The 26870-nt window shown below is 46.2% G+C and overlaps 4 protein-coding genes and 1 long non-coding RNA gene across 8 annotated transcripts in view; 2 read left to right on the forward strand and 3 right to left on the reverse strand.

Annotated features, from left to right (window-relative positions):
- Nucleotides 1-7430: 7430 nt before the first annotated feature.
- On the forward strand, nucleotides 7431-17574 carry LOC104855136. 4 transcript variants are annotated; one of them, XM_019206040.2, is made up of 13 exons: nucleotides 7431-8179; nucleotides 8731-8808; nucleotides 9058-9140; nucleotides 9678-9764; nucleotides 9834-9950; nucleotides 12644-12777; nucleotides 14056-14264; nucleotides 14338-14421; nucleotides 14953-15037; nucleotides 15625-15695; nucleotides 16120-16281; nucleotides 16985-17143; nucleotides 17287-17401. In XM_019206040.2, exons 1-13 carry the CDS (start codon nucleotides 8030-8032, stop codon nucleotides 17317-17319), a joined length of 1452 nt encoding a protein of 483 aa, XP_019061585.1. In that variant the 5' UTR covers nucleotides 7431-8029; the 3' UTR covers nucleotides 17320-17401. The 4 variants fall into 4 exon arrangements, with proteins under 4 accessions (XP_019061585.1, XP_019061586.1, XP_019061583.1 ...); XM_019206038.2 differs by having other exon boundaries at nucleotides 7435-8179; nucleotides 17222-17574; XM_019206041.2 differs by lacking the exon at nucleotides 16985-17143 and having other exon boundaries at nucleotides 17200-17401.
- LOC117287242 lies at nucleotides 12667-13941 on the reverse strand. Its single transcript, XR_004518466.1, has 3 exons — nucleotides 13812-13941; nucleotides 13272-13321; nucleotides 12667-12728 (listed from the first exon to the last, which is right to left on the reverse strand). It is a non-coding gene; the product is annotated as an uncharacterized LOC117287242 (long non-coding RNA).
- A 1625-nt stretch (nucleotides 17575-19199) lies between the features above and the next one.
- On the reverse strand, nucleotides 19200-20241 carry Slc35a4 (solute carrier family 35 member A4). Its single transcript, XM_010613834.3, has one exon. The coding sequence runs from the start codon at nucleotides 20218-20220 to the stop codon at nucleotides 19246-19248; it is 975 nt and encodes a 324-aa protein (XP_010612136.1). The 5' UTR covers nucleotides 20221-20241; the 3' UTR covers nucleotides 19200-19245.
- Nucleotides 20242-20599: 358 nt separating this feature from the next.
- On the reverse strand, nucleotides 20600-23043 carry LOC117287245 (SLC35A4 upstream open reading frame protein). The gene is made up of 3 exons (XM_033767160.1): nucleotides 22938-23043; nucleotides 21670-21768; nucleotides 20600-20822 (listed from the first exon to the last, which is right to left on the reverse strand). The coding sequence occupies exons 1-3, from the start codon at nucleotides 22950-22952 to the stop codon at nucleotides 20625-20627; spliced, it is 312 nt and encodes a 103-aa protein (XP_033623051.1). The 5' UTR covers nucleotides 22953-23043; the 3' UTR covers nucleotides 20600-20624.
- Nucleotides 23044-23248: 205 nt separating this feature from the next.
- The window catches only part of Apbb3 (amyloid beta precursor protein binding family B member 3), a 7091-nt gene continuing 3469 nt past the window's right edge, over nucleotides 23249-26870 (forward strand). Inside the window, exons 1-10 of the mRNA XM_010613828.3 lie at nucleotides 23249-23566; nucleotides 23834-23997; nucleotides 24076-24152; nucleotides 24885-24945; nucleotides 25131-25277; nucleotides 25403-25530; nucleotides 25779-25784; nucleotides 25926-26040; nucleotides 26160-26244; nucleotides 26521-26604. Coding sequence (XP_010612130.1) covers nucleotides 23518-23566; nucleotides 23834-23997; nucleotides 24076-24152; nucleotides 24885-24945; nucleotides 25131-25277; nucleotides 25403-25530; nucleotides 25779-25784; nucleotides 25926-26040; nucleotides 26160-26244; nucleotides 26521-26604 — 916 coding nt within the window. The 5' untranslated portion in view covers nucleotides 23249-23517. The remainder of the gene's footprint in view (nucleotides 23567-23833; nucleotides 23998-24075; nucleotides 24153-24884; nucleotides 24946-25130; nucleotides 25278-25402; nucleotides 25531-25778; nucleotides 25785-25925; nucleotides 26041-26159; nucleotides 26245-26520; nucleotides 26605-26870) is intronic.

A 26870-nucleotide genomic window follows, 5' to 3' on the forward strand; every position in this document is an offset into this window, starting at 1 on the left:
GCCAGGCTTGGTGATATGGCTATAATCTCAGCACTCTTGTGGGCTGAGGCAGGAGGCACAGCATTGCTCAACAACTAGGCCACACACAGAGAGATCCGACAGGTGATTTTATTAGGAAAGGCAGGTTAGGGAGAGAGGAGACAGGGAAGAGAGAGAAGAGTGACAGAGAGAGGAACAAAGAAAGGACGGTCCTTTTATTGGTTTTGGGCTGGGCTATTGCTTATTTATGAGGAGTGGGCTACCTTTAACCTATCGAATGGTTTGTGATGAAAGTTTTCCCAGAGGAGTTTTTAACATTGACCTTTCAGTTCCAAGTTTTGGTGAAAGGTGAGTAAAGCCTGCCTTCCCACTGAAGAATTTGGATCCCATTCAGGTCGCTCTGAGGAGAATTCTTGCTTCAGCAATTTGTGGGCCTCCTTTTCTGAGCATTCCCCCTGATAAGAGCTTTCTAGCTTCAAACCTAAACCTGTCCAGCTCCTCAGCAGTGAAGAGGGTCGATAACAACTGCTGATAGTCATCTCCGGTTGTTAGATGAGTCCTAAAGATCGACTCTATCAGGGAAATCAGAACCTGGGGTTTCTCAGAGAATGGTGGATTTGGGGTTTTCCAGTTGTAGAGATAAGAAGTGGAAAAGGGAACATATACCAGGAACCGGCAGGTTCCTGGTCCTGCCCCATTGGGAGGAGGGGCCTCCCTCAAAGACAAGAGAATCTCTGGACTGCATCTTCCAGAGGGAGTGACCTCCTGTGGGATCAGAGACACTCTCGTATTGGGAGAGAGGTAGCAGGGGAAGTAGAGGAAGCAACAAAGGAGTTGGGGGTCAGATGGGTCAGGAAAGACAGGAGAGGGGGATGAACTTGGGTTATATGGAGGCGGACAAGGGAGGACTTCCTCAGGGTCTAACTGCTGAAGAACTGGTTTCTGTCTCTCCAGAGTCCGCCTATGAGGGGGAGAACAACTTTTGGAAACAAGCAGTTTTGAATAGGCTTTTGCAGCACAGACCTTCATCCACAAAGGAGGATGTTGCACTAGAGTAAACCAGGAATCAATATAAGGGAACTGATCAGGGTGTACTTGTGACCCAGTAACAATGGGTCCTTGCACTTGGAAGGCAGGCAGCAGAACCACTGAGCTAAATCCCCAGCCCTAAACTTTTTTTGTTGTTCTTTTTTTTGTTGTTGTTGTGGTGGTGGTGGTGGTGGTGGTGGGTGTTTTTTGTTTTTTTGCGGGGGGGGGCAGTTTGAGACAGGGTCTCACTATGTATTTGAGACTGGCCTGGAACTCACTGTGTAGCCCAGACTGGTCTTGAACTTACAGCAATCCTCCTGCTTTAGCCTCCCAAGTGCTGGGATTACAGGTGTGCACTACCACGCCTGGCTGTTGTTGTTGTTTTTTGAGACAGGGTCTCACTATGTAGATGAGACTGACCTGGAACTCACTATGTAACCCAGGCTGGTCTCAAACTCAGAGATCCTCCTGCCTCAGCCTCCCAAATGCTGGGATTACAGGTGTGTGCCACGACGCCCGGCTTGGACATAGACTTTTGAGAGGAAATTACTATCTTGCTGTTACACATTAAATGAACTCTCCCCTGTAGCTAAAAGATATAAAATAATCTTAAACATGCAACATGCATAACATTTTGAGAGGTGTGGGGAAAAACTCTTTACTGAGGGGTGAAGTAGCCAGAAGAGTTCCATAATAAAATGGAAATGATTTGTGTAGGAGCATGTTACTGGGGGAATGCAAGGAAATACTCTGCCCATCATATTCCCAAAAGATAGGCTTTTCTTGTAAAACTGACTTTGAAATCACTTGAGAAGCTACTAAAGTCTACCATCACTTAGTGTCCTATGAACAGCTATTTTAAAATTTTTCTTTTTTTTTCTTTTTTTGAGATAGGGTCTCATTATATATTCAAACTGACCTACTCATTATGTAGCCCAGGCTGGCCTCAGAGTTGTGGTGATCCTTCTGCTTCACCCTCCCAAGTGCTGGGATTACAGGTGTGTGCCATCACACCCTGCTAAGAGCTGCTCGGTTTATAATGGTACTTTAGTTCCACCATTCTGATACAAGAAGGAATCAGTTTAATGGGTTAAATTACATGCTGTTTTCTCCTGCATTTGAGTTTTTATCTACTTGTGGGTGAAGGACAATGGTCTGGTCATATTGTCTGGCAAGAGGGCAATGGAAAACTAGTCTATTAGCTTGATGCATCTGTAAAATCAACATGGAAGTCTGAGGAAAAAGAACAATATTCCAGAATTGGAAGTGAATTTTCCAGGATGTTGACTTGAGATGGCCACTTGGATACATGAAAGGAGTGGGTATAGACTACAGCAGAGAGGAGGTGGGGAGAGAATATATGTCTATAAGGCTCTGGGGCAGAATCCCCAGAGAGAAGGCACTACCACATAGCTGCATGACAGATTACTTCTTTGGGTGTGTGTGTGTGTGTGTGTGTGTGTGTGTGTGTGTGTGTGTGTACTGGGGATTGAACTCAGGGCCTTTGCACTAAAATACATCCAAAGCCTCTTTTCAGTTTTTTTGTTAATTTTAAGGCAGGGTCTTGTTAAGTCACTGAGTTTCTTAGGCTGGGCTCAAAGTCAATCCTCTTGCCTCAGGCATGCCAAGTTTAGTAGATTATACTGAACAAATGGCAGGTCCCCTAGGGAGCTACAAATAAGTCCTGTCAGGAATAGACACTTATTCTGGCTGGGCCTTGCATACTTAATGGAAATTGAAAATGCAAAACATACTATTAAATAATTGAAATAAAACATACTGTGTTATTTTGGGCCACCACATTAGATTTGTTTCACATTCAATCAAACTTTACAGCCCATAGTGTCCAAGAGTGGGCAAAGAAATATTATATCAAATGGACATATTATGTTGCATATTACCCTCAGAGTAACAGAGAATTGGAGCAAACAATTGAAAATTTTGTTGTCTAAAATTAAAGGAGGGGTTCAGGGATGTAGGTCAGGGGCGCTGCACCTGCCTAGCAAGCACAAGGTCCTGAGTTCAATATCAGAAAAATTAATTAACTGATTAATTAAAGGAGGAAGATAGTCATGAAGCATTTGTTTACATGATTTCATGAGGTTATACTCACTCTCAACATAAGAGGGAGCCAAGGGAGAGTCCTCACTAGAAATTCTTCCTCTTTTCTAGGGGACCTGGGGAAGATAAGATGAGGGAGGATGCTGTTATAATTATGTTTTTCTTCCCTGAATCACTTCAACTCTTTTGACTACCTGAAGCAGAGGGCCCAAGACCAGAGATGAATCTGCAGGTTCCAGAAACCTGGGTGATTCCTAAACAATTAACTGTATCAATATCTTTAATCTTTATATTAGAACTTCTAAGGCCCTTATAGGGTATTTTGCACCTTGAACCCATCTGGATATATCTGACATGGCAGCAAATGTTGCTGTGCATCCTAGCAGTTAGGATTGCTCACCAATTCTGCATGTATGTAACCCTACCCTATACGAATAAGAATATACTGAGAGGAGACCCTTGTTGGAATACTATTATTGCTGTTAATCTGAACCAGCACAGTGGCCAAAGATAACATCCTTTCCAAAAGTATAAAAGTTTGGGCTGGAGATTTAACTCAGTGGTTCTGCTGCCTGCCTCCCAAGTGCAAGGATCCGAGTTTGATCCCTGGTACCAAAAACAAACAAACAAACAAACAAACAAAAAACAGAAGTATAAAAGTTTGGGTATAATTGGAAAGAAGAAAGAATAATACCAGAGGTCAAAGAAATGAACAAATGAGTTATGCAATTAGGGGAACACAATATTATTCTAATACTTCGAAAAAGTCTAGAACAAGAGATGATATTGTCATACCACCTGCATTAAAATGTGAATTTAGGGCCGGAGATTTAGCTCAGTGGTTCCGCTGCAATCCCTGGTACCAAAAAAAAAAAAAAAAGTGAAGTTAAATGTTACAGAGACCATTCCTGCTTTAGGGACCTGACAAGATTCAATAGAAGCCTACAGACTTGAGTGGCCTCACTGTGGGATACATTTTGATGGTAGGATGTGATAAAGGAGTAGACTGGTTCTCTTATTTTTCATAGATGTCTATCACAATTTGATATGACATAGCAAACAATAGAGAAATAGATAGTCAAATGTGCTGGGAATTTGGTTTACAAGCCTTCTGTTCCTACTCATAATGGAGACCTCCAAATATTAGGCATACGTATGTTGGTACAATTGTTGTATCTGTTATGCAAATACTGCACAAAATGTAGATGATCAGACAGATATGATCCATTTACTGAAAGACTAGGGTGATACAATAGAAATATATTTGATCATCCATTCAAATACACACACACACACACACACACATATGTATGTATGTACTTGACCTTTGTCCCCAGTTCATGGCACAGAGTTTCAAAAAACCTCTGGAATTCCCTGAGTGATGGGAATCTCTGTTATGTTAATGAAGTATACAAAGCTGCTTTGCTATGTACTAGCTACCAATTCGACAGAGTCTGCTGAGACAGAACCTGTGCACAAGTTACATGAAGTAGGTTATTCCTTAGAGACAGGCAACAAGGGACAACAGAGGCCTAAGAGTCATGCCAGGCAGTTCCCAAGGCTGGGGAAAACTGTCCAGATGGATAAGATCTTGTCTGCATGTGCCCCCACTTGCATCACAGCTGAGGAACTCTTGAACAAAAACCACCCTAAGTTCCATACCACAGGGAGAGCAAGAAATTGCTGAGATAAAAAGCACTGAAGAACCGCCTATTTCTAGGAGGAAGTAGAACAGAGCACAGACTGTTCTGGCCAGTCCCTTCATACACAAGATATTACATTCCTAGCTCATTCCAATTATTTTTGAGAACTTGTGGGACTGCATTGTAATCTTAAATTAGCTCCAACTGTGATTAATTGTGAGTTAATAGGTAACTGCTTGGTAGTACTGGAAAACTAGATAGAAAGTGTAACAACATAGAGACCCAAAGTAAATCACTCCACTACTTGTTTGCCTGTAACTGAATGTTCTGAACACCACAATCTATGAAACAATGGGTAATCAATTTGCTGACCATTAGTATGTAAATGGCTGAGTACTTTGTCCCCTTCCTGTTAATTTTGAATGTTAACTCCCCCGATAACTCCTTATAAAAACAGCCTCTAACTGAGCTAGTTGCCTCTCTGAGCTATTTGGCTCCAGAAGTGCTATCTGGCCAGACTAATAAAGGTCTATTTTCCAACTAGTCCGTGTGTTCCTTCCTGGGTGATTCTCGCTGCTCGGTCAAGCTCCTGGAGCAATTGCTAGGCTATAGGCCTAGTATCTTGAAGGCCCTTTCAACTGTTCAAGCTCCTTGGAGTGAAAGTAAGGCTCAGAAGTCTTACAAACTATAAACAAGAAAGATGGAAAGACTGAGTTATTCCAAGGCCACTTTGCTGTCCTGCATGGTGATTCCAGGCTACAGAATGAAGGCTGTCAGAAATCCAACCATGTTACTAGGGGCTATAACTGTCTCTCTCTTCAACCTTTGGAGAATTGAGTTCAGTTAAGTGATCAATGATTTAATAAATTGTTCCTACGTAATGAAATCTCAGTAAAAACTCTGGACAATGAGACTCAAATGTTTAATGTCAGAATTAAATTGAAGAACTGGGCATGGTGGCAAACACCATTAATTCCAGCACTAGGGAGCCTGATGCAGTCGGACTGCTGTGAGTTCAAGGCCAGCCTGGGCTACATAGCAAGTCTTTGTCTCAAACCCAACACTTGTCAAATTAAATGAAATACCAGAATACCCACCCAGTTGCTGTTAAGAAAACTGGCGTCAGACTCAGTTATCATGGTGGTTTCCTGAGTCTGTGAGTTAATATGAATTCTAGTGAATTATCAAACCTGAGGAAGTAATGAGAAGACTCAAAAGGTGTAGGCTAAATAGGTGTAGCTGAATAGAGTGAAGGCCTATGGATCCCTGAATGAAGTGAGGGCAGGCTGGTAGAAGACCACACCTTTTACTGAGACATTTGACCCAATTCCAGGTAGTTGGTGACAGAAGCCTATATGAGACATTAAGTAGCCACAGGAAGAAAAGAAGTTGCAACACAGGGAAATATTGAAAACATTATGCTAAATGAAAGAAGCCAGACACAAAAGACTCAACAGAATATGATTCCATTAATAGGAAATCTCTCACATATGCAAATCTGCAGGCAAAAAAGGTAGATAAGTGGTTGCTTAGAGCTGGGGGTTGTGGTGGGTGGGGTTGGGTTAGAGAATTGAAAGCTAAAAAGACTCAAATTTCCCCTCTTCCTGCTCCTTCTGCTTCCTCTTTCTTTTTTTCTTTTCTGGAAGTGATGATGATTAAACCCAGGGCCTTGCACCTGCTAGGCAGGTGTTCTACCATTGATCTACAATGCACCATTTTCTCAGCCTTCAAGTTCTTCTTTCTTTTTAAAATTTATTTCAGTACTGGGAACCGAACCTAGGGCGTTAGTCCTGAGCTACATCCCTAGTCCTTTTTTGTTTTTATTTTGAGATACAGTCTCACTAAGTTGCCCAGGTGGGACTCAAACTTGCTCTCCACTATATCTGGCTTCAAGTTTCTTTATAATGATAGAAATGTAATAGAATTAACAGTGGTGCACATATCTATGCATATACTAAAAAAATGCTGAATCAGATTTCATTTTTTTTTAAATCTTTTTTGACAGGGTCTCACTATGTAGTTCATATGCTAGTCTTAAAATGGTGATCCTCCTGCCTCGGCCTTCCAAGTGCTGGGATTACAGGTATGTGCCACCATGTTCAGCTCTTTTATGAAAACTTTCAAACATATGTAATAGTGGAAAGAATAGTACAAGGAACTGCCAGGTGCTTGTCTTCAGCAATTACCAACTTCTGGCCAGTATTATTCCTTCTATTCCACTTTCAACCCCCAGAGGATTATTTTAAAGTAATTTCCAAATATTCTATTTAATCATTGTTATTTCAGTATATATTTCTAAAAGGTATAATTATTGATTTAATTTTTTTGAGATTAAGTCATGTACCATAAAAAATCTAACATATAAAATATGATTCAGCTGGGCATGGCGGCACATGCCTATAATCCCAGCACTCAGAGGCGGAGGCAGGAGGATTACCACAAGTTTGAGGTCAGCCTGGCTTACATAGTTCAAGGCCTCCTGAAATACACAGCACGATCCTGTGTCAAAAAGCCAAACACTAAAAAATAAAGTTTTCATAAAAGAATAAAGAACCACAGGAAATGTTTTCTCGGTAGAGAAGAGTGTCACTTCTTTTGATAGTTTACCTGTCCAGTTTACCTGACCTCAAACCCTGCCCCTCAGATGAGGGATATGAATTATTAAGAGGAATCCGAGAGGCTGTGAAGCCATGGAGTCTGGAGAGGCGCTGAGCACAGGGGCTGGTGTGGGCCAGGCAGCTCTGAGTCCTGCAGAGACCTACGCTGTCTCTCCCAGCCCCCTTACCAGGCTGATAGTGGTGGTAGAAGTGGAGTTCCAGAGGGGACCAGGTAAGAAGCCTTGACATTCACACTGAAAGAGAGGACAGTCAGGAGAGTGTTTGGGGATAGGCAGGCTTCAACCGGCGCAGGTCGGGGAACCAAGGTACATGTTGAAGGCAGGATGTGGGAATCCTGGAGCTCAGCATCCCTCATGAGAGTTGATATGAAGCCCACCTTTCTCAGACCCTGAGGAAATCCAGAGCCCTTTAGTTCTTCTGGAGGAGCCCAAGAGCCTTCGCCTCCTTCCTCCGAGGACTCTGGAGAGTCAGGTAAATGGGGCAGGGTGCAGATGGGGGAGGGAAAGACATTGCTGACCCCAGCTCTGCCCACAGGAACAACGCTTCACCTTTGACAGAGTCCTGGGCCCTGATGCTGCTCAGGTAGGGTGGTCTGAGAGGGTAATGGGAGGAAGATGGAGTCCTCAGATCCTTGAATCCTGGGATGCTGACTGATCTCCAGTCCCTGTGCTCAAGGCAGGCTGGGACAGGGCACTTTAGATGGGAGAGTGTATCTGTGTGTCCCTGCAGGAGGCTGAGCAGGAGCTGCTGTCAGGAGTCCAGTCCACACTGGCTTCAGTGGGCAGAGGGTACAGTGTAGCCCTGATTCTCCGGGGTCGGGAAACAGAGGCACCCCGACTAGTGCCCCAGGTAAGAAGCCACCAGATCACATGTCTCTTGAAGCTCAGGTGTCACCTCCTTCAGAAGACTTTGAAGAATCTGCCTGCCCACCCAAGCCAAACTAGGCGTCCTTCTTTGGAGCTCCTGTAGCATCCTGTGAGCCATAAGGTCAATTTTCCAGTGTCAGTTTATGCAGCTATTGGGTCAGGAGAGGGGAGAAGCTGGAGATGGTGAGTGAGGGTGAGGGAGGGGTGCCGTGCAAAAAGCAAATCTAATCTTCACAGTTCTTGTGATATTAATAACATGCTAAACTTGGATGTTTTCTTGTGGGGCTTTATAAAAATGTCCCCAATCAAACTAGCTACCTCAGAATCTTGTCATGACCCCTGCTCTGCAAATAGTAGGTCCCACTGAAAATGCTTGCCCACTTGAGTCTGTTTCTCATTGTGAATGTGAGAGCTAGTGCTAAATCTGTTCTGGACACCATGTTCCCAAGGTCTGGAATAGACTTCATCCTCAGGAAATGCTGGACCAGAACAGAATGCTTTCCCCAGACCCCAGAACAGCTTTCTTCACTGTAGCTGCTGCAGGTGCTGTTTGAGGAAGCTCTGCTCCTGGGATACTCTGACTGCACACTTAGTACCCTTAGCCTTGTGCAGGTGAGACCCTTGTGGGAGGAGAGAGAGAGTGGGACAAGAGGCAGAGCCTTGTGACACTGTAAAAAGAGCCTGAGGCCTACGGGGAGCTGAAAGGGAGCTTGGGTTCAGCCTCTCTATGTGCTTTGCCTCTCTGGGATCACTTTTGCCTGGACTGAGAAACAGCTAAATTCTTGCACCCTGTTTAGTGATAGAGGTCCCCAAAGGAAGGGAAAATCTTGTCTTGAAACAAGTGTGTTTGTGTAATCCTAGATCAGCACCAGCGGGAAGACCCGGGACCTGCTTTCTCCAGGGCTGGAGGACCTGTCGGTGCTGGAGGTGGCCCCTCTGGGCTTGTGAGTTTACAGGGTCCAATGGGATCTGAAGGTACTGTCTTAAGGCAGGGCTGACACCCTCAAGCCAAACCCTTGGAGGTTTCTACCCACTGCCACCCAGCAGAAGGAAGCTCTGAGCTTGGAGTCATATACTTACAGGGCCTGCGTCTGTTTCCAGGACCCGCTCCCACACTCTTCCCTTCATCCTATATGTCCTCTACTCCTTTCCCCCCATTTGGACCTCTTCAACTCCATCCCCAAGCCTCACGTCCTGACTCAGTCCATTCTCACATTGGGAAATTTTGAGTACCTCACTAAGCAGGACTTTAGTCTCTCTATCTGTGAAAAGAAGGCAATGCCAACTACCCTACTCTCACCCCTGGCAGACCACACAAGGAAATCAAGATCATCAAGATGAGAGGTATCTGAGGGAGGTATACTGAGCCTGGAGCCTTTAGGATGATTCTCACAGTCTAGGGACACTTTCATGGGAGAGTCTAAGGGTCAGGACAGAATACTAGTGCCTAGTGGCTGAGCTCATCATCCCACTTCCTTCAGGGTGGTGGAAGGTGCCAGGGAGGTGGAGGTGTCTGACTCGAGAGCTGCCTCAGAGCTGTACTTGCAGGCTACAGGAGGTGAAGGCAGGTAAGCACAGGAAGGCACCTGGCACCCCTCACCCCAGGCATTTGCCTGAGTCTACCTTGTCCTCCGCAGGACTTGCTCTCTGCTCACGCTCACCATTTCCTGTCCTGGGCCTGATCCTCCTGAGGGGCCTGGGACCCAGGGTGTGTGGCGAGGTGCTTTGCGGATCTTGCAGCTCCCAGGAGCCCTGTAAGTGAGAGGTTTTCTAATTCCACTGGGAGGAGATGGGGTGGTAATTATGGTTGTGAAGTGGTGAAACTATGGCACTTCACACAGGTGCAGCTGGCTGTTTGCATCATTGAAAGCTCTAAAGGGTTTGCCATCACTGGCCTAGGGCAATATTGAAATCTTTCTTCCTTTCCTCAGCATTGATGATAGTGTACCCTGGAGGCCAGGCCAATACCCTTTGTTGGCAAATGATGTGGTCAAAGGCAACAGGAGATTTTGTGGAATGGCTAGCCACTTTCCATATGAGCACTTTGCGGGCCAGGGATTTAGCTCAGTGGTGCTGCCCCCTGCCTTGCAATTGCAAAGTCCTGAGTTAGAGTCCTGATATGAAAAAGAAAAGAAAAAAAAAAAGATGCCCTCCATATGTATGCTTTGCAGCCACTGTTTTTTCAGAAGTTCATAAATGCACTAGAGGCAGTTTTTCAAATAGTGTCTTCAAGCATTATTATCAAATTTTTGTTTTTCTACTTTTTAGTTTTTACATTTCTAATTCATTTCCAGCCACTTATATTCATTCCTTCTACTACATCAAAGTACAAACTCAGAAAGAACCTAAATGTCCAAAACTAAGATTGGACATTTCCCAAGTAACTGTATTGTCATATTCCACACTATACCTTTTCTCCAGTGCTCAGAAATAATAAATACAAGTCAAATGTGGTGGTGCAGGTCTGTATCCTAGCACTCTGGGAGCAGGAAGTTCACAGCAGAGCCCACCCTGGGCGATTCAGCAACTTAGTGAGACCCTATCTCAAAATAAAAAATAAAAAAAGCTATAGAGATGTGGCATAATACGAAGGCTCTGAGTTTAACCCCTCTCCATCATGTGGCAAGAGAAAATAATCATTTTAAACTAATTTGCAAAATTTGTAATATCATTGAAACATTGCTAAATTCAGAACGATCTAAAAACAAAGTAAAGAAAAAGAAAAAAGGAGAGGGGGAATACCTTAAAATCCAGACTATTCCAATGTTTTCCTTCCTTTCTTTTTTTATTGTATAATTTTCTTTAAAAAATAGCTAGCTATGTGGAAATATAATTTATATATGTTAAAGTTCACACTCTTAAAATGAATAAACTCAGTGGTTTTTAGTATATTCACAAAATTGTGCATTGTTCAGCACTAATGATAAATAAAAATTAGATACCTGAAATAAAAGGGATTGTTGAACTGTTAGCCATGCTAGCTAAAAATAAAAGGACCAATTCTAGAAGAAATTTTTTCTAAGCCACCAAAAGCAAAGGAAGGTAGTAGTTGGAAAATGTTCACTAGATCTAAGAAGCCCTGGTATTTTAAATGAAACTCTGAAGAGAAGGATAAACTGCTTGCACTATAGGTAAGAGGGCGAGTCAATGCTAAACTCCAGTCTCGACAGAAGGCCAGTCTATAAGGGAGGCGCTTGTTGCTTTTTGCTTGGTTGGTTTTACAAGCTGAATATGACAGAGCCTTTATGGCTAATCTTCACCACATAGGGAAGAAATGTGGAATGGCTTTGTTTTTTCCTCTTTGTTGATCTATCACAAAGCTGTTAGTTAAAACAAACTCTTATCTTTTCCTCTCTTTCATTCTCTGTCCAGTAACTAAGTTTAGAAAAATCTCAGAATTATTTTATCACTAGTTCCAGAACATTTTTCTCACTCCAAAAAGGAAACATGTTTCTATTTTCAGGCATTCCCCATCCTACCTCCCCTCAGCCCAAAATGATCACTGATCTTTCCGTTTCTAAAGATATGCCCAGCCAGGGATGGTAGCCCACACCTCTAATTCTACAGCTCTAGAGGCTGAAGCAGGAAGATCATTGAGTTCGAGGCCATTCTAGGCTCCATAGTGAGTTCAGGACCAGCCTAAACTACAGAGTCAGAGCCTGTCTCAAAAAAACTAAAGATATATCTGTTTTGAGCATTTTCATATACAATAAATAAAATCATGCACTATGTGATCTTTTGTGTTTGAATTTTTCATTTAACAATATTTTTAAGGTTCATTCAAGTTGTAGCATCAACATTTTTATTGCCAAATATTGTAATATTCCATTGTATAAGATACTATATTTGTGTATCTGTTTCCCCACTAATAGATATTTGAGTTATTTCCACATTTAGTTATTATAAACAATGCTGCAATGAACATTCATGTATAAGTTTTCTTTTGTTTTGTTTTTTGGTACCAGGGGATCAAACTCGGGACTCCTGGGGAACATTTACCCTAAACATCTGACTCTCCCAGAGTTCTAGTCATGTTGATTCTGTTCATTTTTTCCAGGTGTTTCTGGGGATAGATGGACCCTAGAGTTCCCTACTGCACCTTTTTCACCAATGCCACCTTCCTTTACCTATCTTTTTTTTTTAAAGCTTTACCCATCTTGACATTATTTGTCTTTTTTGTTAATGAATTGTAAGAGCTGTTTGTGTGTTTATGTATTCTGGATACAAGGCCCTTTCAGATACATAATTTTGTACCATGATAATATGTTACCTCTTTAAATTTTAAGTAAAATAACAAAATAAAAATAAAGATCTATGCAAGGTTGCAAATCTGTCTGGTGGGGCACAGAAGTTGTTAGAAATAGTCAATCTTCCCATGAGAGTGTGATTCTGTGGTTTATTTTTCCCATCCACCAGTGGACGTCTTTCTTTTCCTTTCCTTTGGCAGAGATTGCCCCCTGCTGCAGGTATTGGCTGGTGAGGTTGTTGGTGAGGAGATGGAGGGCTCTCTACCTTGGATTGTCTCACAGCTCCTAGAAGGAAACAACTATGGTGGCCTACTCCTTCGCCTGGACCCCCAAGGTGGCTGCGGGGAGGTTGTGGGGTTCTTTGGGAATCTCTAGGATAGTGGTGGTGAACCTTTGGCACGTGCCACAGTGGTCTATTTCTATCATTGAAAGGTTTGTCATCACTGCTCTAGGAGGAGGCCTTAGGCCTGTCTCATCCTATTACCTAACCAGCCTCTGCCCATTCCCAGCCCAAGGAGAGAGAGCCTGAACCCCTGGGAAGGCCAACATTCAGAAAGGTACCATTAGCTAGGTGTGGTGGCACACACTTAGCACACACTTTTAAACCCAGCACTCAGGAGGCTGAGGCAGAAGGACCAGGAAGAGGTCAAGGCCAGCCTAGTTTACAGTGAGTTCAAAGCCAGCCTGAACTACATAGTAAGACCTTGTCTCAAAAAAAACAAAACAGGGCTGGGGATTTAGCTCAGTGGTGCCACCTCCTGCCTTGTAAGCACAGGGTCCTGAGTTTGATTCCCAGTACCAAACAGAAAGAAAGGAAGAATGACTTACCTATTTTTATATCCATTGTGTATCTGTCCTCTGAAACAGTTATATCAGGGCTTTGCAGGGCAGGTCAAAGTGGAAGTTATAGATTAAAAAAGAATGACCATGAATTGATAATAGTTGAAGCTGAGTGATACTGTACAGGTAGATGCATTCTTATACTTTGAATGTCTTTTACCTTTGGCATAATAAGAGGTTTGGTTTTTTTTTTTTTTCTTTGAGACAGGGTTTCACTATATAATTAAGATTAACCTGGAACTCACTATGTAGCCCAGGCTGGTCTCAAACTCAGAGTGATCCTCCTGCCTTAGCCTCCCGAGTGCTGGGATTACAGGCGTGCACCACCACGCCCACTTTAGAATTTTTTTTTTCATCTGGTTTCTGACTGACTCTGAAATCAACAAACACACCTTCATTGACCAGTAGGTTCCCAGACCTCACCCTGTGGCAGTCTGTATAGAATGAGTGACAAGACAAGTTGGGGCGATTCACACTCTTCAGGATAAAGCAGTGAGGGGTAGACAGTTTGTCAGCTCTGCCACTCACCAAGAAATTGCTTGACCTCTCTACACTTCAGTTGTCTATTCTGGAAAAACATGAGGGAGGCAGGATCTATCACAGTTGCTGTGAATAAAAAGAAGTAATCCATGAACAGTCTTAGGCATCAAACACATGTGAAAGCTTAATAGGAGTTATTTTGATGAAGTATTAATAGAACTTTTAAAAATTACAGGCACTGTGCCCTGGAGTTCACAGGAAGAAGAAATCCACTGTGAATCTTCTCTTACAGGTAGCTCCCTGAGTTTGCTTCAGGCTGCTCTGCTGGGGGCCTCACAAAGAAGGCTACAAGTGAAACAGGTGAGGCCCATCCTTTGGAATGCAGTAGAAGAGGCCCGGGCCCGCAGAGCTGGCCTGAAGACTCTGCGTTTAGGTCTCCTTGGAAACTCCTTGACAGATGGTGGGCTTAGCCATCTGGGCAGGGCACTCCGGGAGCTACAGGTGAGCAAGGTGAGACCTGGGGGCTCCTAGACCAGCAACGACCAGGGCCTTCTCTGAACTTTCTTTTCTGTAGGTGATAAAAGCCTGGAGCCAGTACCCAAGAAACCCAGTACCCAAAGGGGCCAGAGCTGAGGTAGAGGAGCTCCCAGAGCCACAGGTATGTCTTCTTATCCAACCTCTTAGGAGCTCCATTTATATCTGCCTTCCTCTCCTGTTTCTGGAGCATTCCATTTGTTTGTTGATTTATTGATTCCACAACATTTACTGACCATCTATTATGTGCTGGACATAGTGCCATGTCAGCCCTGAGAATTTCCTGTTCTTGTGGTTACAACCTTCTGGGAAGAAACAATCACAACACTATGATTGGTGCTCTGATAGGCTTATAAACACCTGCTCCTATCGGGCATCTAAGTTAGCCTTGGCAAGAGAGTAAGAAAGACTCCATGGAGGAAGTGATTCCTCATGGGTTAGCAAAGAGAGTGAAGAATGCTCCAGGGAGAAAGAATAACAGACAGAGACTCAGAGGCCAAGAGTACTTGATGTCTCTGGGAAACTGAAAGCAGTTCAATTTACAGATTAGTGTTTGAAGGAGATAATCAGGAGAGGACCGGAAAGGGAAGCAGGGGCCAGATCACACAAGGGCTTTATAAATCTATTGGAGAGTTGTTTGGACTCTGTTTTCAAGGTCCAAAGCAAACCATCGAAGTACTGCAAGCAAGGAAGACAACATTGCTTCCACTTGTCAGGAGAGGAAACTAAGGCTCAGAGATGTGAGTAGCCCGGAGTCACCAACATAATCAGAGGCAGCAGAGGTGCAATCACACTCAAACCCTTAGACCGCTAATCTGTTACTCTTTTATCCTCTTAGGCATGACCTTTCTAGAGCAGGAGATGCTGTCCCAATGATTTGCTGTAGGGTAGTTAAAACCCTGCCTCTCTTGGCCCTTCTCTTTCCTTTTCATAATTTAAAAACTGGGTTTACAGCCCTGGAGTTGGAAAATTAGGTATTATTCCCAGTTATTGAGGAAGTACTTTAGGCCATTACCTCATTTCATATTCTCCACAACTTTCATCTTTGTTTTATGAAGAACCTGGTGACTCAAAAGGCTAGTTAACTGCTTGAGGTTATACACCTAAGAATAGGTCAGGTGCCTGGTCCCATTTCAAATTCCTGAGCTTAACCTAAAGTGTTCTAGAAGGGGGTAAAATTGTCACTTCTAATATAGTCTTAGCAGGTGACAGATTCAGCAGCAAACCAAAGCCTAGGTATAAAGGGGGAATGCCAAGGTGAATTGGACCTAGAGGCTAGCTGTATGTGTGGCTTCCCTCTACCTTTGGTGTAATTATTTGCCTCCAGTGGCAGGAAGAAGAGCACCTCTAGGGCCTGAGCTCCACCAAAAGCATTCTCACAGGAACCCTGAGGAACAGGTACCCCAGGAATAACTGGAAACTTGTTTGGAGTGAGGAGTCTCAGAGATCAGCTACCTGCTTCCCCTACCCTGACATTGAGGGAGGAAATGGAGGTTCTGGCCAATAAAGGACCTGAAGGGCCACTGGATTCTTGTGAGAGAAAGGTCTGGGAAAGGCCATTTTCTTTCTGGGTTGAATTAGGGTTGTGAGATCTCTAGGACCTCTATTGTACCATGGATAGAGCCAGTAGCTTCTCTCGCCAACTATGACCTCCTGAGTCTGTGCCCAGGCTACAGGATCTACAAGGCCATTCAGGTCCTGGACGTACTTCTGGTAGCATCCCTGGAAATGAGATTCTGTTGGAAAAGTTGGGCCCTGCGTTCCAAAGCTAGGTACACATAAGTGTGGCTGAACTTAGACTGAGACTATCTATGCCTACCAGGTCCCAGATGTGCCCCTGCAGTTCCTCCTAGCCCAGGCACAGAGACAAAGGCTGCAAGAGCAGCACCAAATTTGGATCCAAGAGGAGCTAAAGCGTTTGGGACAGGAGGAGGTGGCAGGTGAACAGGTCAAAGGCCCAGCAGCCAAGGAGGAAGTGAAAAGAGTAAGTATGGGGCTAGGATCCATCACCAATCACAATTGACTGGTCCATAATGTCTCATGGCCCTTGTAGCCTTGTAAGGGATAAAGGAGAAATTCTCAGTGCTGCACAGTGAGGCAGGTTAGGGGTGGGTGGGAACAAAGAATACATCATCTAGGCTGGAATGGATCAGAGATGGTATTAAGCTAAGACTTTAAGGACAAACAGAAATCAGACAAGGAATTTCACTAGATTTAGCAGTCATTGTTCACCAGAGACTCAGGAAATCTAATTTGTTTGATCAAATTAAGAAACAAAACTTACATGGTAGCGAGTATACGGAGTGGGGAACATGCTCCCAGTGAGGATAAAACTGTATGAGGAAAGGTGTTGTGGGAAGCAATGGCAAAATAAGCTCTGGGAACTACAAGCTGTCCTGCTAGCTAGAGCCTGGCAAACAAGTAGTCAGAGGTTAAGGCTGAAGACAGTATGTGACATCTCTTGGTTTGGATTTCAACCCAAGGATGCTGGGGAGCTGCTGAAAGGTATGTGCCATCTCTAGCTGTAGGAATCTGGACAAATTAAATTATCTCCCTGATCCAGGTTCCAAATCTGTAAAATGGCAACTATTCCATAAGGTTGTTATTAGATAAAAACATAGAAAGTGTTTAGCTCAGAGTGTGGCACACAGCTGGCACTCAACAACGGCTATGAATTATCTCTGAAGTTCTGTGAAGAGAGACAGAGATGGCTCCAGGAGCAGACAGTACTGAGGCTCCAGGTGGAGGCCCTGCAGGCAGAGCGGGACACTGCAGAGAAGGACCTGGCAGCCCTCTATGACCTGCACGTGCAGGCCACCCGCGCTCGGACATGCCACATGCTACAGGTCAGGGGGCACCGATGGCAGGCCCTGAGCTGGTGTCAATGTTGGTGGGCTGACAGGCATCTGTGAATTGGAGCACAGGTATTCCGAGCCTGGCAGGGGCTGTGGGAGGAGGAGGCCACAACCACAGAGCACCATCTTCGCAGCCTCCTGGCTGGTGTCCTACAAGATGCCATTGATCTGGCCTCGAAGAACCAGGACCTCCAAGCCCAGAATCAGAAGCTTCAGCATCAGAAGTGTGCAAGCCAGTCTGGGACAGTCACACTGGATCCCTGCCCTGGAGAGAAACCTGATCAGGAACCCTTCAAGGGCAGTTGCCTTTCTCCTCATTCTTGGGAGTCCTAGAAGGGTGGAGGGTGGGACATGACAATGAAGTAGAATAAATTAAAATAAATTCCACTAATAGCCACATCTTACTGTGCTGGTTCCTAAGCGCCTGACATGTATTATTTCACTTTGCCTTTTCAGCTATTTCGTAAAAAATATATAGTCAACATATGTAGATACCATTTGACCTTCATTTCAGAGATAAAGTAAATGAAGCAAGGAGAGGTTAAATGCAAGGAAGGACAACTAAGTAAGAATTTTAAAATCAAGTTGGGTATAGTGGTACATCACAAACAGTAGTGGTTTAAAAGCTTTACTTTGCATCAGAATTACCTAGGGAGCTTGTGAAAAACAAAAAAACCCAAAATCTATTCCCTAAGAATCTGCAACAGGTCTGAGATAGGTCTGGTGCTGGGAACAGAATGAGGCAGGACCTTTGCATGCTAAGCATTTGTTCTACCACTAAGTTACACCTACCCTGGACCTCTTACATTTGATAAGCACACCAGGTATTCTACTATAGAAGGAGGGCCTGGCACTCCTCTGGCCATGGTTTCCAAGGATAGATGACAAGGATTATCACTGCGTGAACCAAAGAAAATGAAAATCAAAGCCACATTCATCGTCTTAAGTTTTCTAGCTGGGCCCAGTAACTTCTATTTTCAAGACTCTACATTCCCTATGGCCCAAGTTTTGTGCTTTGGAGATTTCAAAAGCTCTGTGACAAGGAATAGTCTCAGATCCATGGTATTCCCAAAGGAAAATGCCACTGGCAACAGCTGAAAGAAAACATTTCCTTCTAATTTTACTTACAAAATTTTAAGATACTCAGGTGACCAGGCGCCAAAATTATTTCAGAAAAGATGTACAACATAAAAGACAGGACAATAGTGATTGGTTGTAGGAAGCGCCTACACCCTAGAACACTTTATTAAGACTTTATTGCTTATGCAGTTCGAGAGACACTGATTGAGCTATAGAAGTTTCCTGTACCTGGTCCCAGGTCACTCTGTCCAGCTTCTCCAGACTGCTGGGAGCTGGGACAGTAGGCAGAGGTGCAGGTTCCACGGTGGGAAGATGGTTCCTCCCAAGAACCTTGGAGGTGGCACAGGCCTTCAAGAGGGCCCAGGGGCAACATTCCCTGAGACAAGCCCCAGCCCCCTCTAGGGTCTCCAGACTAAAGACTGGGTGTGTGCAGCAGCACTGTGGAGGGGGCAATCTCCAAACACTGCTGGAGATGGGGAAGCTTAGCAGAGTGGCCTGGGTGATGGTTGTATAATTTGTGGCAATTGGGCCTTCCTGAATGAGAGTGGGGAATGAATATTCTTTGGGGGAAGTCATGCACCAAGATTGGGCTAAAGCAGCCAGTACCATGCCTAGTGCCAGTGGATCTGCCAGGCAAGGAAAGTCATCTGTTGCCCACATCCTACTCTGAGAAACTGTTCATGCAGGGATGAGAAAAGAGGCCTCCCATGTCAGAGATGGGGTTACTTCTTAGGACTATGTATTGATACTCCCAACTTCTTAGTCTGGAACAACTTGGAGGTGTGGTGGGAAAGTTAAAAGTTTTCTTAAGCAAACCCACTCTTCATGTCTCCTAGGGGTACTCCTTTACCTAGCACCTCCAGAGACTAACCTGGCTGCTCTCACTTCCCCAGCTTTTCTCACAAGGCACTTGTTACAGAGCTGCTGAAGAGAGGTTGGGGGAGGCCTGGGAGATGACTTTAGTAGTGGCATCCAATCCACTGGGTAAGAAAGTGACTGGGGATGGTCAGGAGCTAATGGCTGCCATAGTACAGGTGCACAGCCAGGCCAATGAGCAATGTGGCCAGGAAGAAAGTGGCTGTGAGCTGCAGTCCCAAAAGGGCTGCTGAGAGTATAGCATTGACCACCAACGAACAAGATACAACAAAGAGGCGTGTGATGCTGCTGCCATGCTTCATGACAGCTGACATAAGCAGCCCATTGAGTGCCTGGCTCAGCACTACAAGTGCCGCCCATCCTGAGAAACCTTCCAGGAGGCCTGGGCCAGGACCACTGCCTGCATGCAGACAAAGGTTCAGCAGCACACCGAAAGTGTAGAGGAAGAGGTTCTGCAGTGCTAGGGGCAGTCGCTGTCGCTTCATGAGCTGCTCTGTGTACACTGAGGACAAGCCTGAGATGAAGCAGTACAGGATGAGGAGTAGCAGTCCCAGTGGAGTGATACGCAGGGGCATAGTGCTGGCAGCAGCTGCTGGCGGGGGCCCTGGAACAGTGTTCCCAGAGTCCTGAAGGCCACCTGCTGCATAAAAGGCCCCTGCGACCATCAGCAGCAGCAGTGCCAACCCTTGACGTGCAGAGAGGCGGCGCTGGAGGCAGAGGCAGTACAACAGGGCTGTGCTTCCAATCTTGAGATTGCTCAGTACTTGGTAGGTGCTGGGGTCCATGTAATGTTGTAGATAGATCACTAGGTTGTTGCTGGCGCCATAGAGGAGGGCTGACAGTGCAAAAGGAGCAGCTTGGCGCCAGGGTGGGCCTCCCACAGGCCATGCTTGCCATCCCACCAGGAGGGAGAAGGCGCACAAGAGTAGCTTGGTCAGCTCAGTGAGCAGCACAGCTGAGGAGGGTCTGAAGGGTACTCGGCCATCCACATGACACAGTGCCAGCAATGGAGCATGTGCGCCATACATGGCAGTGGACAGGAGTAACATCAGGGTCCAACGGGCCTGCCTGTGATGGCCCAGGCCAGGTATACCCCCCTCCTCTACACTCATGCCCCAATCAGACCCTGGGTGGCCTGTGTAGTTAGCAAGGGGCAAAGGGATTGGGACGCATTTGAGAGAAATCAAGTTATACAGCCAGCTCCCAGGAAGGAGGAGCTGGGGTACATTGTGAGAGAGAACACTGAAGATCAGAGTCAGCTGCACACTCCAAAGTTAGGGTAGAAGAGGAAGGGGCAGGTGAATCATCGTCTTGGGGTTAGTTCCATGGAGCCAGGGAGGATAGAAATGCAGGGTACAGGCTGACAAGCCACTGTACAGCCTCTGCAGGAAAAAAGCAAAGATGAAGGTGGCAGGACAGATGGATGACGGCTGGGGAAGCCAGATAGTGTCTATGGTCAAAAGGGCTCCATCTTCAGGCCCAGTTGCTCATCCTTTCTCTTCCATGGGATCTGGAGCTAGTCAGGCCCCTTCCGAAATGATTGGAAGTAGTCCCTTAATGTTTTCTCCACATTGGGCAAAGCATATGCCTGAGCTGCGTAGATGCCAGTGCAGGTGCCCACAGCAAACCCCAGTACTGCTGATGCCCTCAGTTTGGCCACCACATAGCCAGCCAGGAATCCCTTGAGGAATGGGGAGGACAAGAGTGAGCCATCCTGTAGAGAAAGATGCACACAGAAACTCAGGCAGGTTGTCTTCCTTCTCTAGCCAAGAACTGCTCAAGCTGGGCTCAGCAAATTATATTACTTGCTCCTCAATCTGGACAATTGTGGTATTTTCACCGAAGATTTTCTCAAGGGTCTGGAGAACTCAGAGGAGTCCTAATAATATAATTTCAGAATCCTGGGGTTACACTGGGTGTGGTGGTACACTCCTATAATCCCAACACTCAGGAGATGAGGTGGGAGAAGTGCCCAGAATTCAAGGCATTACATAGCAAGTTAAAGGGGGGGGGCAGGGATTTAGCTCATTGGCACCTGCCTTGCAAGTGCAAGTTCCTGAGTTCGATCCCCAGTACCAAAAAATAAAAATCCTGGGGTCAGAAGGTTCCAACCTCAGCATCCTACTGTAAGAAGGCCAGAGATTCCCCATAGGAAATCAGAACTCTGTTTCTCTAGCCTCATTTCCTAGAAGTTCCCTTACTGCTGCAGCCTTGTCATGTTTATAATACTGCTTGGAAAGTTAATCTTCTTCTGGTGGTATAGACTAACTCCTATTTTAGTTACCTCCTACTTAAGATTTTAGTTCAAGGGCTATGTTCTTAGGGAAATTTTCCCGGGATGACTGAGAACAAGCTCCCAATAACTATATGGTGGGTCAGGGATTTACTTCAGTGGTGCCACCACCTGCCTCACAAGCGCAAGGTCCCAAGTTTGATCCCAGTATAAAAAAAACAAAACAAAACAAAAAACAAATTTGGTAAATAAATTGCTACCACCCATTCAGCATTCTCAAAGCAAGTTAGGCAATGAAACATAAGGCAAAGGGTAGGTCAGCCCCTACCTGGCCTACACCACTGTTGACTTCATCTTCCACTCGTTGCTGCAGGTGCTCCAACTGGTTCTTGAGAAATGCCAGGTCCTTAAGCTTGGGCAGAGAATCCTAGGACAAGGGAGAGGCTGGCTCAGTAGACTTGACCCAGCCCTAGCCCCTACTCACTTCCATAAGGCTAGGAGTTGGGAAGAGAGTAGGTCTGAGAAATATCTTTTTATAAAACCTTCTTGGCATGGCAATAGCAAAAGAAGAAAAGCATTGAAAAGCACAGAATTCACATGGGGGCCAGGGAGAGGATAACAAAAGGAATTTGCATCAGTAACAACCTTTACAGTAATCTCATATAGCAAGCAGTATGTAGGGAAGGCAATGAGAACCTGCAAACATGTCTATGAGGAAAGCACCACTGAGGACCTATAAGCTCTCTGCAAATGGCCATCAGACTGTCCAACCTGTTCTGTTCCAAGGACTGAAAGAAACTTAGTAAATGTGTAGGTGGTCCAAGCTTCCAGTTCAATAGTGAATAATGGATTGAAGCAGTTTTCTAGACAATCAGAGGGTAAACCTACTACTGCTGGGGCTTTCTTTTATTCCCAAGTCCATCCCAAACTGACTGGGAGCAACTAGAAGTAACAAGGAATGACTATTGTCGGCAGGAGTATGAATGAATGTTCTGATCGCGTGTATGAATTTAAGAGTAAGAGAGTGTTGCTGGGCGTGGTGGCACACACGTGTAATCCCAGCACTTAGGAGGCTGAGGCAGGTGGACCACTGTGAGTTTGAGACCAGCCTGGTCTACATAGTTTCAGGTCAGTCTCAATTACATAATGAGACCCTGTCTCCAAAAAAAGGGGGGGGCGGGGATTTAGCGCAGTGGTTCCACCAACCGCCTCACAAGCGCAAGGTCCTGAGTTCGATCCCCGTTACTGGAAAAAAAAAAAAGAATAAGGGTGTTTGAATGAAGGTGGTGAGTTGCCTCGGTGGACTGGAAATGCCAACTGTGGGTGGTAAAGGTGAATCGCGTGTGCGCTAGAAACTGGGCATCGTGATGGTTGCCAGGAGTGGACACCTGGGAAGCAACACTTGGCACCGTCCATCTAGCCTAAAACCGGCCCCACGCCACCCTTCACTACTAAGGTAGTCAATAGAGCCCAAGGAAAACAAGGGGTATCCCCACCGCTGAACCATATCCCCAACTAAAAAGTTCTCCCTGAAACTAAAAAGGCCGTCAAGTGTAAAGACCAATCCAGACAGAAGTACACTCCACACTCACTCACCTTGTCATCCGCCATCTTCCCCGCCGAACTTGTTGCGCAGGCGCAGACCCGTTTCTATGCTGCCAAATGGCTCAGCCATCTTTACTGAGGGCGAATGCACTTCCGGGGCATTTGTGGAGGGGTGGGGCATTTTCCTAATCTCCGAGTGCTAGCGGGCAGATATCACGTGACCCTTCCTGTACCTTTCCAGGCTACTTGCGCGGGCGCAAATGACCCCAGGATGATATCACTCGTGCACGAGGTGCACGTTCGCCTTCCTGTTCTTCCGCCAGCTGCTGAGCTCATAGCTGCGCGCTAGTATCAGTAAATTGCCTCTCCTCTGTGCCCCTCCCTTAGCCCCACGAACGGAAACACGCACCCACGCGAGGCTCCATCCCTCCCTACCACGGCGGGCGGTGCTGCTCAGGCCAGCCCCTTCCCGCCCCTGATCCAGCCCCTGTCCTACCCAGTGTTTGTGGGGTGCCAGTTGGCTTCGCTGTCTTCGGCGCAGAAAGGCTGGTCTTGTAGGCGCAGCAGCTCCGGAGGTCGCGCTGGACTGAGAGTGCAGGCCGGCGCAGGCCGGCGGGGACGCGGCGGGGCTATGCTGGGCAAGGATTACATGCTGGCTATCATTCTGGTCAACTGCGACGGTGTGCACTGAAGGGCCAGATGGGAGGACTAGAAACTGAGGGGAGATAAGGGAGTGAGAAAAGGGTAGGGGGTTTGTCTCGATCTGAGGATGAGGGGACAAATAAACCCTGATCTTTACTCGCAATCGCAGTGGCTTTTAAGATTGGGGGAGCCTGGAGTTTTAGCCTAAGGGCTGCCTACTCCTATGGGATGGTGGGAGGGCAATGATGAGGTGTTATTCTGAACTCTCGAATATGCCCCTCCTCTGCAATGTCTTGTTCCTATAGATGATTTATGGGGGGACCAGAGTCTGGAGGGGGAGCCAGGCCTGCCCCCTGGCTGGAGGAAGATCCATGATGCTGCAGGTACTTACTATTGGCATGTACCCAGCGGTAGCACCCAGTGGCAGCGCCCCGCCTGGGAACTAGGAGACACAGAGGACCCAGGCACGGTAGGTGAAGTGTAAAGAGGGGAACCTGAGCTCAAGTGTGGACCTAGGCCTGCTGCTACACTAACCCCTACTCTACAGGGCACAGAGGGGATTTGGGGACTGCGGCCTCCCAAAGGAAGATCTTTCTCCAGCTTGGAGAGCTCATTGGACCGGAGGTAACAGGGATTACCCAGGCAAAATGAAAGGCTTGGGATTCTATGACACTCAGATATGCAGCTGGGAGCTGGGCGTGGTGGTTCACGCCTGTGATTCCAATACTGGTGAAGTAGAGGTTAGAAGATCACCATAAATTTGAGGCCAGTCTGGGCTACGAAGTGAGTTCAAGGCCAGCCTGAACTGTGTAGTGAGACCTTGTTTTAAAAAAAAAAAAAAAAGCAAGCTGCTGGACCTGCTGTCTGTTTTTCAGCTCAGGTTCTGGGTTCTGTTCCTTTATGGGCCCTATTCTGTGCCTTTGGCTTCATCCTGTGTTCTTGATTCTAAGTTTTGGCCCTTGTTCTCTTAAGTTCTTGACATTAGCTACATGTTATTTTCCATATTCTGATCTGTGGTGTTCTAGACCTTGACTGTTGTCTTAGGCTTTGTAGAGGATCCTATCCTGTGTTCTTGGGTCTCATCCCAGTTTGGGGCTCTTATCCACATTTTTGGATGCTGCTGCACATCTGTAGCTTTTATGCCCCATGTCTGGGTCCTGTGTCCTGAATTTTCCCTCAAACATCAAGCTATATATTTACATAATTTAATATGTCCTCTGTCCTGCTCAGGTTTTATATTTGTGGTGTTATAGTCTGGGTGCTCTCCCAAACCCTGTGCTGATTAAGTAGCCTGGGCCTCACCATTGTTCTTACTGTAGGAAGTATAGCCCTCACAAGCTCTGCTCTCTGTTCTAGTAACTCTCTGACGTGGTATGGTGAAGAATCCTATATCCAGAGCCTGGAACCAGGGGCTAAGGTAGTGATTTGGGGCTCAGGGCATTGGGGGCCTAGAGCATTGGGAAATCCCAATGGAAAGACCAGGGGTACAAGTGGACTGAGCAGAGATGATTAAGGGTGAAAGCAGGGACTACTGTTTATATGGGTGGAGCCTGGGGCACTTGACAACCTATTCTACCTGTACTCATTCCTGTCCCTTGTCAGTGCTTTGCAGTCCGCTCTTTGGGTTGGGTGGAGGTACCAGAAGAGGACTTGGCACCAGGGAAGAGCAGTATTGCAGTCAATAACTGTATCCAGCAGCTGGCCCAGACCCGCAACCGGCACCAGCCCCCAGATGGTGCTTGGGGTGAGGTGAGTTGTCTTGCTTCACAAGAGGGTTCAATGTATGGCCCAGAAGAGATAGTTGTCCCCAGATTTCCTTTTCTCCATGACAGTCACCTTTATCTGATCTCTGAGTTGATCTCTGTCCTTGGCAGGGCCAGAATATGCTGATGATCCTGAAGAAAGACACCATGAGTCTGGTGAATCCTCTGGACCATAGTCTGATCCACTGCCAGCCTCTGGTGCACATCCGTGTATGGGGTGTGGGCAGCTCCAAGGGCCGGTGAGGACTTCTGCATCCCCCAAAGCGAGAGCTGCTTCTCCCTCCCCCTGCAGGCTGTGATACCCACTGATGATGATCCCTGGTACCTGAACCCCTGGACACAGATCCTGATATGAACCCAGCACTGCTCCTCCTGCCTGGTCCAGTCCTGGTTGGGGAGGGTGGGCCCAGCTCAGCAGGGACAGATAGGGGAGAGCCTGAGAGGCTGGGCTGATTCTCTTCTGTGCTCCCACATGCTTCTGGAATAGTGACAGGTATGTAACAACCATGTACCTTGAACCCCAGCTTTGAACCCCATTGCCTTATCCCTACATTGATATTAAAAGCCCCTTGAAGGCATTATAGATCCCTGCCACAAACCAGCTCTACCCCAGCCCCATTTCTGCCTCTGCCAGGGACTTCGCTTTTGTGGCTGGTGACAAAGACAGTTGTATGCTGAAGTGTCATGTGTTTCGCTGTAATGTTCCTGCCAAGGCCATTGCAAGTGCTCTACATGGTCTCTGTGCCCAGGTAAGAGCTGGGGAAGCAGGGGGGTGGGGGATGTGGATATGGAGCTGGGGCTAAAACTTCCAGGGTAGTTGGCTCCCTCCCTCCACCCTGGGCCTTATGCTGATTACATGGTGTTTTAGATCTTGTCAGAACCAGTCGGGATCGGTGGTGAAGCTGCTTGCTGCTCCCCGGACCCCATTTCCCCTGAAGACCTGCCTCGACAAGGTATAGGGAGGGAGTTGCTGCACTATAGTTTGGCTGCTTTGGTGAAAGATGGGAGTGGTGGCAGGGGTGTGTTTCCTGCTTATTTAACACTTCTCTTGAGATGCGTCTGATCGCAGAGATTGATCCAAGGGATCTCAAGCCCTGAATTGGAGGAGCATCCATGGTCTTCCACGGTCTTTCTTCTGTTAGCTCTAGCCTGGCTCCTGGCCCATTCAGAAAGGTGGGGAAAGGGGTGACTGAGAGAGTTCCCCTTCCAACTTGGTGTGTATATTTCAGGGGAGCTGCTGGATGCAGTGAGCCAGGCTGCTCAGAAGTATGAGGCATTGTATATGGGGATCCTGCCAGTCACCAAAGCCATGGGTGAGGATGGGGTGGGGGGACCTGGACGGGCTGAACTACATAAATCAAGGGGAAGGTGGGTGAGGTGGGAATCTATCACCTTTTCTCTGAGTCCTCTGATGGCCTTACATAACCTTGGATGTATTGGCTTTCCCAACTTAGAATTCTAAGCCAGTCCCTGCTGTCCTCTTCTTATCCTTCTGATTCCCAAGTCAGTGAGCAGGGTCCTAGACATTCTTTGCATTCTTTTTTTTTTTTTTTTTTTTTTTTTTTTTTTTGGTTTCAGG

The sequence above is a fragment of the Fukomys damarensis genome, unplaced genomic scaffold, assembly GCF_012274545.1.
Source record: "Fukomys damarensis isolate Sample0158 unplaced genomic scaffold, DMR_v1.0_HiC HiC_scaffold_3, whole genome shotgun sequence".
NCBI lineage: Eukaryota > Metazoa > Chordata > Mammalia > Rodentia > Bathyergidae > Fukomys > Fukomys damarensis.

What these genes read in the sequence shown, in the direction of transcription:
- LOC117287245 (XM_033767160.1), bottom strand. An exon ending in TCAACAGTGGTGTAGGCCAG is followed by an intron (nt 20,823 to 21,669) that starts GTAGGGGCTGAC and finishes CTTTCTCTACAG; the next exon opens with GATGGCTCACTCTTGTCCTC.
- LOC104855136 (XM_019206038.2), top strand. Translation starts at nt 8,030, where the DNA reads ATGGGAGAGTGTATCTGTGTGTCCCTGCAGGAGGCTGAGCAGGAGCTG. An exon ending in AGGAGCTCCCAGAGCCACAG is followed by an intron (nt 14,422 to 14,952) that starts GTATGTCTTCTT and finishes TCTGTTTTCAAG; the next exon opens with GTCCAAAGCAAACCATCGAA. An exon ending in GGAAACTAAGGCTCAGAGAT is followed by an intron (nt 15,038 to 15,624) that starts GTGAGTAGCCCG and finishes ATTTGCCTCCAG; the next exon opens with TGGCAGGAAGAAGAGCACCT.
- Slc35a4 (XM_010613834.3), bottom strand. Translation starts at nt 20,220, where the DNA reads ATGAGTGTAGAGGAGGGGGGTATACCTGGCCTGGGCCATCACAGGCAG.